General features: G+C 41.9%; 1 protein-coding gene across 1 annotated transcript in view; it reads right to left on the bottom strand.

Annotated features, from left to right (window-relative positions):
* Positions 1 to 11,680, bottom strand: part of UQCC1 (ubiquinol-cytochrome c reductase complex assembly factor 1) — a 50,430-nt gene extending 38,750 nt beyond the window's left edge. Inside the window, exons 1-4 of the mRNA XM_075768376.1 lie at positions 11,575 to 11,680; positions 7,903 to 8,007; positions 6,468 to 6,572; positions 2,295 to 2,402 (exon numbers count right to left, since the gene is read on the bottom strand). Of these exons, the coding sequence (XP_075624491.1) occupies positions 2,295 to 2,402; positions 6,468 to 6,572; positions 7,903 to 8,007; positions 11,575 to 11,598 (342 nt within the window). The 5' untranslated portion in view covers positions 11,599 to 11,680. The remainder of the gene's footprint in view (positions 1 to 2,294; positions 2,403 to 6,467; positions 6,573 to 7,902; positions 8,008 to 11,574) is intronic.
* Positions 11,681 to 13,301: the final 1,621 nt, after the last annotated feature.

Raw genomic sequence — 13,301 nt, 5'->3', positions numbered from 1 at the left:
AAGAGCACAATCACTAATAGCAAATATCTTAAAGAGAGGAGCTGTCAGCCATTCCTGTTTACTAACACCAAAGGGAGAAGAATAAAAAAATTAAATTGAAAACTCCAGAGCTCACTCCCCTACCTTAGCCAGGAAGCAGCATTGGGTTCAGGTTGGTTTATTTTGTTCTGTTTTGTTTTTATTTTTAGTGACATATACTAAGGATCATCTCAGTGCTCACTGTACTACAGAGGTGAGCACTACGCCTGTCAAATGGCACTTCAAACTACCAAAGTAATTATTTGTGTCTCCTCCAACCAAAAGAAAAATAAGGAAGTTGCGACTGATCTCCTGTTGTGGAAACACAGGAATCATTATTTTTCTGATTCAATAATCTCAGGCTTCTGTCAAAACTCAAGTATACATCTAAACTTCTTGCAGTAAAATAATTTACACTGCTTACTGGAGTTCTGAAGGTTTCCTTTTTAAAGGAAACATTGCCTGGCCTGGGAGTAGAGTCTCCCTGGTGAAAGCCATTGCCCCAGACCAGGCATTATTAGTCATTAAAAACATATTGTAAAGAGCAGCCCCTGCAATCCAGCCCTTAAATAAGGCAGGTAACACAGGAGAAACTGGTGAAATTTAATTGTGGAAGTTTTAGGGTGTAGAAGAAGTGTGGGGGAAGGGAGAAGAAAATGGAAAAAAGCAAAGAAATATTAAGAAACTTCCCTAGGATCTCATAGAGAGCACTGGCAGGGCCAAAAATGAACTCAGGTCTCTTGGGCCCTAACCACAAAATAACTCTCTCCAAACCCAAGTTCCCCAGCCAAAAGCAGGCAGTAAAGAGTAGCAATTAAGGAGAACTCTGAATCAACACTTAGAGCTAACAAGAATCTTTATTATAACAATATGTACACAAGCACATGGGAGAAAAACTACTTTCTCGTGAGGTTTAGCATCAACTGATTAAAAGCAACTGATTTTAACCAAAATACCTAACCCCCTTAAGCATCAGTTATCTTTTCTTTGTATTTTCTTTCTGAGAAGTGAGATGTGATCAGCAACAGTTTGAGATCAGTCTCAGAGGGGGTCCACTCTGCCTTGCAGATATTCAAAGTGCCTAATAGGTTTTAATTCCTGCACAGTTGGGCTCAGCTCTTCCTTCAAGCTGCCTTTTCCTCTTACTCCTTTATACTGTGTCCTAGTTAAGAGCAAAGAAACGATGAATGTCATCTCTTTTTCCTTCTGCACAAGGAACTGAAGGTGTCTCTTCCAGAACTCTCATTTAGTCAATGTTAACAACTACTTTATGAAAGGACTATTTAAAAAATGCCAAAGAGGAGGACCTATTTGCAACTCTGCCCTAGTCAGCTACTACCGAACAGCGACTCAAACAGCAATCGTAACTTATCTCACTGCTGTTCGTTTGGAAGATGAACAGAACATACAGAACACTGAAAGAGGTTCAGAGAACGGCAACAAAAATCAAAACATGAAAGACCCTCAATAACAGAAATAAGTTAGACTAAGTCTCCTCAGCCCAGAAGAATACCAAGATACTATGGAATATATGAGTCTATAAAATCATCAGTGGAAGGGAGAATGTGAATATACACTCCAAGGAATAAGTAATCATCATTTCTTTCAAGTACAAAATTAAAAGGCACCAATTGAAAACAACTGTAGTTCTTCCCCCAGTGGGTACTCAAGCTATGGAGCTCCCTGATACTGAGTGCTATGGATGCTATAAACTAATAAGAGTTCAAAGTGCAGCTGGATGAATTCAGAGAAGAAAAATCCCTCAACAGATACTACAGAAAAATGCCTAGTTTCATGCAGGAAGTCTTGAAACAAACAACTGTTGTAGGTTGGAGGAGCACATGAGACAAGTATAGACTTTTCCTGTAATTAAATTATTGCTAGATAACTGCAATTGGTCATTATTAGAGACAAGATGATGGTCTATTTGGGTGTTTTTGACTTGAATAGTAAGGCTGTTATTGTGTTCTTTGGTGCATAAATGAAGTGAAAAATAAGGTATCTGAAGAAATTCAAGAAGGCTTAAAATTCTACAAACCAAATGCAAGATTCCTACATATGTCAATGATGGCAATTCATAGATCAAGGGAGGTTCAACCTATGGATTATTATTCCTCACATCACAGAACAGGAATTTACCTGGGTAATAGTTAGAACTTTTCTATTAAGTACTGCTCCTATCATAAGAAAAAAGGTGTGTGTGGGGGGGGGTTGTTTGCTTTTTAGAACTCTGACAGTATCAAACAGCCAAAACAATTATTAAATGAATGCTTTACCCATCTGCTATACTTCAGTGGTCCTGTGAAACCCATTGCTTCTATTATCCTTGTGAAAGTACCCACTTTCTCTTCAGATGGCTGCAACGAATCTTTTGCAGAAAGATGCTGTAAAATTGAAATATCACATTTCAGTCTTAGCAATTACATTCGATAAATCATTTTAGTTAGAAAAGCTACAAATTTAATAGAGAATTTTAGTTTTGTTTACTTTCTCTGCTCAACAAAACAAATACATATTTAGATCTTCTCTGCAAAATATTACACTGTTCTTCCTATGCGACATCCTTCTGTTTATTAATGCAAACATTGCATAACCATTTTGACAAAAGCATCCCATTGGAAACTCAGACTCAAATAGCTTGTTCAGAGACCTGCTTTTCGAAATAGGGCTCCCATTCTAGATTTCCATATTCTTTCTAGATGTGTGTCTTTACTTGGGCTTAAATCTTTTGCAGATAAAATGAGCAAACAAATCACAGAAACAGAGTAAATAAAGCTAACCTTACACATTACCTCTCTTACTTGCACAAGCATATCATATTCTAATTACATATTATATAAACCAATAAGCTCCATCTTAAAACTAACGAAGTTACATGAGCCCATCGTTCTTACTGAAAAGCTTCCCCAGATTGTTATTCCCCTTACAGTTAATCTAAATGGTACTTGCAGAAAATCTAGATCAGGAAAGTATTTAGTCCTCGACGATTTGCAGCATCTACAAACATAAAGGTAAATGTTCTCTCTCAGATTAACTACAGACCTTAAGCACCATTGGACTGATAAATCTTTGTGGCATTCTGCCTCTAAGCAACCTGGCAGTAAGCAATAGCCATTTGTACTCCAGCAAATAATTTCTAACTAATTAAGCAGGCAGTATAAACATTTTGTTATCAACAAATTACTCAACTTTTAACCCATCTAACCAAAATCTAATGCACGTGAATCTCCTACATATACTTGAGGAATACAGCTGAGAGCTGTATATATAATCTGAAAAAACTCCCTGACCAAATAAATGTTAAATTGCTTTAAATAGCTGGAATTTTACCCTAAACAATTCCTCCTAAGAAGAATTTTCTTAGTAGGGAAGCAATTTGGCAACATAAGGACTCAAATAGCCAGAACAAACACTTAGAACAGGACACCATCTCCAACAAGGACCAGGAACAGATACTTGGACAAGACACAAAGGCACAGAAACATGGCACACACCCCGCAGCTTACCGGGGTGTACCTGCCCAGCTTTTGACAGTCATTCCTGTACTAGAAAATGTATCCGCACATTCATTTTTGGCAGCTACAATCAGATGCACCTTCAGCACCCCAGTGTTTGAAACTATTTAACCTCCGTAACACAGAGTTGTGGTACACAAGTTTCAGACTTTAGTTATGTAAAAAACAATTCCCTTGTGCCTGTTTTAAATCCAACCTTGCCATTTCATTGGATACTCCCAATTTTCCTACAAGAAACTGCAAACAATCATTTCCTATTCCATTTTCAGTATCTTTTATGACTTTTATAGGGCAGTATCATACATACGCCCATCAGTTATCTCTCCTTATTTTAAAAGGGTCCTAAACCAGCCTCTTATCATACTGAGGGCTTTTCACACTTCTGATCACTCTGGCTGTATTCTCTATAGCTTTCCTAGCATTAATATAGTAATTTTTGAAGTGGTACGAATGATAAATAAGCACATACTAAAATACAGACACATAATCTGCACGAGTTGCTATATGAATTAAAAACTAACCGTAAAGGTGACTAAAATTGTAGCCTTGAGACATAATCAATCCCTATGTATATCCACACACAAGCTTTCACACTTGAGACAAAATGCTTTGCACTTGCGTAAACCAATTTTTAGTACCTTCTCTTCAAGATTATCCCATGCAATACCCTTCTCCTCTCCACTAAAAACACCACCTACCCTTACATCATAGGATATCTCCATAAACCCCCCTCCAGCCACACAGCGATAGAATATGCTCAACGCAGAACCTGTGTCCCAATAACTATTGCCGTACCAAACTCACTAAGTCAACTTTCATCTCCTCCGCAGGAATTAAAATCATACTAAACCCCTAGTGAATCTAGGCAGATTAATTTTACTACGTGTCTTTTATCTACAAATGCATTATGAAGTCTCCCTCAGTACGGATTTTTAATTAGGCAGAGGCAGTTAAGTTAAAAACCAAAATTATCTCAATTCAAGTGTTGCTAGCTCATCATAAAAGAAAATGACTGGAAAACAGTCTTTTTTCTAAAAAATGCCACGAGTCTCACTTCATTCTTCTGCAAGTCCACCTGGACTAGCTCAGGAGATGGAGAGGGGATTTAGGTAGGGAGCGTTTGATTCATCCTACGGATAGAGGTATGCAGTTCATCCTGCCAATGCTAGGATTGCAGCCAAATGCAATTAAACTGTCGATATATAAAATGAGATCTAGAAAACATATAGAGAAAATTTCAGAAGTATGTTTTTTAACTCACTCGAAACAAATTCATCAAGACACTGAAAGGGACATAAGCCCACCTCAGGCTGACTTCCCTGCTCAATACCTGAAATTCAGTGCCAAAGCAAACAATCCTCTTAATTTTGACACGAAATATAAAAATGAAAACAATTGGAGCTCACCATTAATTCTAAACCACTTTCCCACCAGGAGGGCATATTCAAGTTCACATTTCAAAGACAAGTAAGTATTTCTCTACTCAAAATAATGAGGTTGCAGTCCAAAAACCTACCTCAAACCTTACCTATACTGCTGTAAACCACTCCTTCTCTGGTCATAAATCCTGCCTGGCTTCTCACACCAAGGCTATTCTAACCAAGAAGTTTCCTGATTTATCTTTCAACCTTTGTACCCTTCCCCTAGCCCCTTCCAACACATCAAGAGCAAGTCTCCAACCCCTGCCTTGAAGACCTTCATGCCACTCCTGGCTCGTTAGATCTACCACATTGTCATCCATTGCTCTCCCAGACCTGTTCCGCAAACGATGGTTATGCAGGTATATATGAGAGGCAGCACCGGTACGCGTAGGGACCAGGGATATGCACCATGTTTGTCAGCCTGGATTCTATTCTTAGCTCTGGCCATGGTAAATTGTGTAAGCCATTTTGTATGCTTTCAATCTCTTTGTCTGCAAAATGCTTGGTTTACCTCACCAGCTGAAAACCACTGAAAAATTGACTAAAAAAAGGAAAACCTCTAGTTAAGAACTAGATGCAAACAGCAGGAAGGGGTTCTTTCCTTCCACACATCTCCTTGTTTTCCTTCATTTTGTCTATCCATGCCAAAATACCCAATTTAAAACACTTCTTAGTGGTTACCTCTAACTCTACACCAGCAAAATACACAATGAGGCGGACAGCAAAGTGGGATTGTTGCTTTTATGCAAGTTTTACCCATCAATCCCTAACTTTCTTTTTCATTCTGTCCCCTCATTTCTTGTGCACACATTTCATTTTGCCATTTACTTCACATTGCATTAACAGCAGCAGGATCAGGATATTTATTAGTTGAGAGACACTGACTCGCTTGGATTAAGTGCTAAACTAATCTTATAGAGATCATTCACGTTCCAGAAAACTTTTATTCCAAGGCAAAAGACAATAAATGTAAGAGATGCAGAGACAACAAATTAACAAAATAGTACAGATGAAGAGTAAATAAATTATTACACAATAATTAGTTGTTATCAGTAGATTGCATGACAATTTTCAGTGTTCAGCAGATAGCAAAACTGTCGTTACACATTATTCCCAAGCTGAAGAATCAGGAAACATCTTATCACTTCTAATATGTATGGGCAACTTCTGTGTTTCCCCTTTTAAAGGTAAGAAAGGAACATCTGCCCCCTGCTCCAATGACTACTCAACTTAAGTTTCTTTCCTCATTGGAAAGAAGTCCTCAGGCTTATAATTGGAACCTTCACTCCAGGTAACCCAGCTGTAACCACAACTTCCTATGCTAGTACTTCATTTTCTGGAAAGGCACAGAGAACACTTCTCAAATTATTGGACCCATTGTTCACGCTGTACTAAAACATTTTATATAAAAGTTGAATTCATCTCCTACATGTCTTGCAAAGTGTTTTGTTACCTGTATCTGTATAATCCCTAGTAAAATGTGCCCTCCAACAATAAAAACAAATCTTCTAACCTTATTTGTATTGTAAAATGATCTGTTTTGCTGTGGAACGGCTCCATTGGCTTGAATCAATCCACCACAGGATTTCGACTGTCGGAACTGGCCAACCTTGCGTCTCTAGTAAAAATGATAAAAGAAAATAAAAGAAAAAAAAAAATGAAGACACCATTGACTAGTAAACACTTAACTTTACACCAATTACCCTTAGTATGCTTCCAAGTCAATTACAGTTCAGTCTAATCCTGAAAAACTTTGTATCACAAAAATTTATTACCTTAACTGTTACAAACAAAATGGTTGTTCATGCTTAATCCCCTGTACCACCTGTTTTCTAGTGTTCTGTAAACGTACTAATGGAATGGACTGGTAGAACACTCCACTTTCAAAAACCACAGGCTATCTGCTTTGATTTTCTCACACACTATTTCTAATTATGGGGTTTGTCTCTCAATAAAGAATAATTCTTTTTCCTGGCCTTGAGGAAATAGTTTATGCTATTTTTATCTATAACTTTGTAGTCCATTCAATTGTCTTTGTGGCCAGGACTTGAGCAAAACAAATTACAGAGTAAAAGCTATCACTATAAGCACTATAACTTCACAGCATGTGATTTGTATCACAGAGCTACTGCACAATAAAGAAAACTATCTTTAGTTTTAGTTTAGTGCACAATAAAGAAACCTACTTGAAGCTGCATACTAAACAGCACACCTATTGTAGCCTCCCAGCATACCCAGATTAGCAGTAACATATTTAATGAATAAATTCAGACAAAGTAAATACGTTGATTTGTTCACAGTAGTCATCTCCAGAAGTCTACTGAATGTGCTGGTGCCTTGGAGTAAGCCCAACTCTATCAATTGATTTCACAACTGCTTATTTCCCTCTCTGCTCCCAACATCATGTGCTACTTGATATGGACTGATGCTTTAACGGTATGGTTGTGTCACAAAAGCACAGGCAATTTTCCCAGGACTGGAAGGTCTTATCTCAGAAAAGACATCTGAGCAAAGAGTTTACAGGTAAGTTTCTAATTCTGTAAGTCATCGCTCTATGACACAAGTTGTAATATAAAGCAGGACAAAGAAGAGGCTTAATCTCTTCTTGTTTCATTGTATGCAAGAAAGAAACAGCAAGCGATGTACTCTAATTCCGTTCAGATAGCCTGCATCTACTCCCGTTCTCTACACATTTTTCACCTCTTTATTATTAACTGCTATTACATGATGTACTAGTTAATTTCTTGTGGACAGACAATCTGACACTAAGCACGCTATTACAGAACTGGAAGCAAACCTGCAAGCAGTACTTTTCAGCAATACATAGACAGTGACAACATCACTTTTGGAAGCTTTACTTCAAAATCATGACTTTTTCTTACCAATTTTAAATTATCTTTTTTCTTTTTTTTTTTAAAAACACACTTTAACATACTCTGATATCCTACCTGGAAAATATCATGGAGCATTCGTCTACACTGGCCTTGGACCGCAGTTGTCCGTAACAGTCCACTGCACACTGCTATCCATTGAGTTACGCCAGCCTGGCAGCTCTGGAACAGAGAGACTAGCAATGAAAAAAAGGACGCTAATACTCAGAAACAGTTTAACTGTCCTCCTCCTTCCACAAGTTTTATTCATGTATACCACAATCCTCAGATTAAACTCCCAACTTGCACTTGACAGAAGTATAAATTTTGATTTTAAAAAAATATCTTGCCTTCCAGTACAGGCATGTGATCCAAATTTGACGGCAGAAACAGATCAGTCAAAGGAAATGGTGGGCTGTCTAAATCATAATACTCCACCACAATTTTTATATCTATGCAATAAATTCAAATGCTTAAGAAGCATTCTTCAATTGACTGAGTGATCTCTAAAAAGCCCTCATTCAACTCTCAGCTTTTATGCATCATCTTACTTTATTCAGGCACAGCTAAGAAATTTAGTATTTCAAAAGTGTATATTGCCCCAACAAATTTCAGTGAAGATAATTATTTTCTGTAATGAAAATGTCAGGTAATATGGGAAAGAAGCAGGGTTTTCATTGCCTGCACTTTCTGTGCACCTTTCATTTTCTGCAATAATCAGGTTAGTATAATATTTGCCTCCTTCATACTTGTTCTACATTAATACTGGAAATAATGTATATATTATTAGAATGGATATGCTTTTTTCCAATAAAAATAGCTTCATTTTCAATTGTCTACAAAGATGATTAAGAGACTGAAGCATCCAACATATAGGAGAGGTTTAGCTTTGAGAAAAGAAGACTGCAGGGGAATCATACCAATTTGCTGAACTACCTGATGGGGTGGGCAGTCAAACTCTTCTTAGTGGTACCCAGTGAAAGGGTAACTATGAGACAAGCAGATCCGCCCAAAGATTAGGAGGAACAGACACAAGACCAACTTGAGTTCCTGTTCCCTGTCCCCTGTACCTGCACAGTCACCGCTGTCCCTCAGGCGCAGCATATTGCCTCCTCCGGCTGTCCCTCATCATCTCCTCAGAGCTGCACTTTTAATCCATTAGGAGAATTGATTTGGGTTTTTAAAAACTGTGAGGGGAGATGTGCATTGCCATAACAAATGTGATTAGTGTTCACTGCTTCTACACCTTCCCACTTCTACTGTAGTGAGACTACTTAGTTTCTGCTCTTTCTCTGTAACATCACGAACCAGCAAGCAAAATTATGAAAATGATACATTTCTATTCAAAAAGACATTTCAGCCTAGTACCACAAAGAACTTCTTGAGGTAACCCAGTGCTCTGACAAACAGATTAACAAACACTTAAATTAGCAAGAAAATTCACCATTTTTTATAAATAATTACTACAAGGCATCTGACAGAATTTTGAGGCTTTTTCTTCGTAATAGGAAGGAGAACATGCCTAGGTTGCAATATGCCTTAGAGCTTGAACATACTTTAGGGGTTTAGAGCTGTTGAAAAGCACTACTGCAACAAAACTGGACAGAGACACAGGAAAACATAAAGTAAGAATACGTACACTTAAAAGGTGAGATGTGATAAACAATCAAGTTATAAAGAAAAAGACAACAGCAGAAAGCTGTGGAGCAACAGAAAAGTAACATGATGAGCTAAGTAACCTTCCCTAAACCAGCATCACCGCAGAACGTAACGTTCAAATTACAAGTGCTACTTTTACTTCTCTGTTTGGCTGCAAAGTACCAAGCATAAACAGAACGGGATTACTCAGGAATAGTCTGCAGACAGCACAAGCACCTCCTGCAGCTAGCTGCCTTCTCAAGATACAGACAGAATATCACTGTGGTCTTCTAAATCCTCCTGGTAACCTTTAGGAAAGCCTTAGGTAGCAGGCAAACTATTAATCAAGAGCTCTTCTTAGATAAAGAACAGCTTTACCACAACGGCAGTATTAACTAGTAGACCTGAAATGTGTGGACAATAATCAGGACTGTATCATATGCTGTGAGATCTTGAGAAGGCTTGAAGCAGGAGAAAAAAAAATTCCCTTTCTATTTCCAGTACAAAGAACAGACATTAAGAGACTGAAGATTTATTTTCATATGATTAGACAACTATTAAATTGTAACGCAAAAGCAGGTGCTGGGAAATGCCAACGATCAGCACAGCTTGAGCTGAAGCATGGTGCTCCTGTCAGAAGTCTCCTGCCTCTCCAGTGCGTACTCCCACCACTACTACAGCTCAGGAGCTTCTCTCATTACAAAGTAAGGCACTTCAGATCACAAAAACGGCAAACGACTACATCCCCTCCTGTATAAAGAGAATTTTTTCTGGCCAGGCTGAAAACTTGAATTGGTTCACTTTACCATATGAATGCCAGAAGCAGCTGGGAGAGGAAGAGTTGCCCAGGGACAGGTAAGCCTAGGAGACAAGTCCTTCACCTTCTGCAAACAGGTTTATACAGCAAACCGCACCCTGGGGGGACAGCTCCACAGACAGCTGAACCCATCTGGTGACTCACTGCTGCTTTACCTCTCCCTGCACCCCTCCTGCCTGCCTTCCCCCTCCCTTTTTGCTACCAATTGCCTCTTTAACACATTGAAACTGCAGGAAACTATTTTTACGTTGCCATGGTTGTGCTGCTCCAGCATTTGGAACATAGGGGCCAAGAAAAATGCTGGAGGAGGCAATGGTAGGCAACAGTGCAAAGGCATGAGTGAGGAGAAAGAGTAGGACTGGGAGGAGGAAGCAGGCACTCAAACTCACTGCGCTTCAGGTGCTCCCAGGCAGGTTTGCTCTCAGCTTGAAAGGTGAAAGGGCAGGGCTCACCATGCTTGTAAAAACCACACCCCGAGACATCAGTTCCAAGAATTTAGTGGATTAATTTCCTAAGCGGGCATTGCCCTCTGACTAAAGGCCTTTCATCTTCCTGATGGATCTGTCTGCACAAGCAGTGCTGGCCACCCCTGCAGGTGTGTTGTGAGAGTATCAGACCCATGCACAAACTTTCCTTTTCTAGACTATATGCTAAAAAGCAGTACTCTGCTGCAAAGATTTTAAAGGATAATAGAAAGGAAAAAAAAAAAAGTACACAAATGCATAAGAAGAAAGGAATTGTGTGATTCACAATCCACCCTCACTCATTCATAGGAACCCACTCTCTTCCACTTAACACAGAAATTAGAATATTTATATTACCCTTGCTATCAAAGACAACAAGAGGAGTACCAGAATGGAAAAAAAAAAATTAATTCGCAAGCCCCAATCAGGAGTACTGAAGCCTTGCATTACTCTTATTTAAACACACACTGAAAGAAAAGCTCGCCCCGCTCCTTCAGCAGAGCCCACTGACGGGGGAGGGGGCCCTGGGGAGGCGGGAACAGCCGGTGGGGGCCGCAACCCCCCGGGGCCGCCCCCACGGCCTCACAAAGCCCGGCAGCCAGCCTCTTCCCCGTTCGCGGTGTCTGGGGAGAGGCCAGGCCGCAGCCCAGCCGCGCACAGGGCGGCTGCGGGAACTGGCGGGGCGGGGCGGGACGGCCCAGGCACCACAGAGGTGGCGCTGGGACAATCCAGCGGGGACGCGCCCGGCCGCACACGCCGCTCCTTTCCCTCGGCGTGGCGTCGCGCCGCCCCGGGCCGGAGAAGGCGACCGCGGCCGCTGCCGCCACTCACCACGGCTCGCACCAGCGCCGCCATGGATCCTCGCGCCGCTTCCGGCGGCGCCCCGTGCCCCGCGCGGCCCCTTCCGCCCCGCTGACCACGCGTGCGCGGGCCGGGAGGGGGCGGGGTCGCGCGGCGGTGGGCGGAGCCTCGCGTGGCCGTGGGCGGGCTGCTCCCCTCGCCTCAGCGCTGGCGCTCGGCGGAGCGGCCCGGGGCGGGGGGGGGGGCGGAGCGGCCGGCGGCCGGGTGTCAGGCTGTGCCGCCGGGGGAGCGGCACGGCAGCCGTGTTGTGAGGCGGGAGGTGTAGAAAGGAGGGGAGGCTCCCCGGCCTGGCCTGGGGTTTGGTTCGGAAGGGGGAAAGGTGGCAAATCCGTGCCTGCTCGTCGTCAGACCTCTCCTCTGGAAGGCCCGAACCCTAAGGGGGATGGTGGCGATGGTTTCACTCTGCTGCTGGACAGCCGAGAGAGCAGCGTGAAAGCAGCGGTAGTTTCCTCTGGCTGAGGTTGATCTGGCTATTCTGGCTGCCCCAGGCAGGTGACAGCGTCTGTGTGAGCCCGCACGGGCGCCAGGACCGGGATTCCACAGGGGCAGCACCAGGAGAGCATGGCAGAGCCCCTCATGCCACAGGCCCTGGAGCCAGCACCTTGCCCACCTGTCCCTGGAGTGTATTCCCTACTCCTTGCTTGTGCTGGCAGCCAGCTTTCATGAGGCTGCAGAGTGAACCTGAGCAGCAACCCAACGGGTTGAAATGAGCTGGCTTGTTTTGCCAGGTTAGTCCTAGTCTGGATCACATCCACATCACCTCACAAATGTTGGTCCTGGTACACGGGAGGCTGGTGCAGATGTGAGCAACAGCAGCTGGGGAAGAGAGCAAGGCTGCTCGTTTCAGCAGCAGTGCTGGCTTAAAGGGCTTGGGGAACTATAATATTCTACTCCTCTCTTTCCCAGCATATTTACTGGGATATCAGCTTCTCAAGAGGGCAGTAGCAGCTGCTTTAATGGGCCTGAAACTCTACAGTAGTCCTTAGAAATCTTTCATATGTTCTTAAATGTCAGGCCTGTGGGGGCCAAGTGGAATCACCTGCTTGGACTTGGTTTCCACAGGCATCCCAGATCCCTGTGCTCGCTGTCGGTCTTTCCCAAGATGTTCTGACTCAACAGAGCTATCTGCTGAAACAGGTTTAACTGTGTCTGAATGTGTTTAGTGAATGAGTTGTTCTGACACGGGGCTGGATGTTGAACAACGCAGGGAACTGTAGACCTCTGTCAGGGATACGCTACGTTTCATTTTGGTTTGTGCCTGTGGCTAATTCTAAGGAGGAAGGTTAAAGCTAGCTCTGCTTCTTTCCATCTATCTGTCCTTTGTGTATTAGACTCAAAGGCATATTTAATAACATTCTTAACAGCAAATTTTTTTGTGAGAAGGTGATGGAGCAGATTGATTACACTTTTCTGAAGCCTCTTCTTTGCCATTAATGAGTTAGAGTCATTAAAAGTGATGAAGCTGAAGAACCCCTACAGTGTATAGTCATACAGAGGAAAGACTTCTGTCGGTAGCAGAGGAGTCTCACCATGGTGTGCAGTAGTCCGTCCACCAGAGACTAACTCAGAGCTGTGTGTCTGATAAATATGTTGAGTATGCCAGTTCCTGACACTCACCTAGGTTTGTGTTAGTCTTACCTAATGATGCACAGGAGGATTTTGACACATTCCAGTTGGAGAAAATTACTGCCTCACCT

The sequence above is a fragment of the Balearica regulorum genome, chromosome 16 (genome assembly GCF_011004875.1).
Source record: "Balearica regulorum gibbericeps isolate bBalReg1 chromosome 16, bBalReg1.pri, whole genome shotgun sequence".
Lineage (NCBI taxonomy): Eukaryota > Metazoa > Chordata > Aves > Gruiformes > Gruidae > Balearica > Balearica regulorum.
This window is presented reverse-complemented; position numbering and strand designations above follow the sequence as displayed.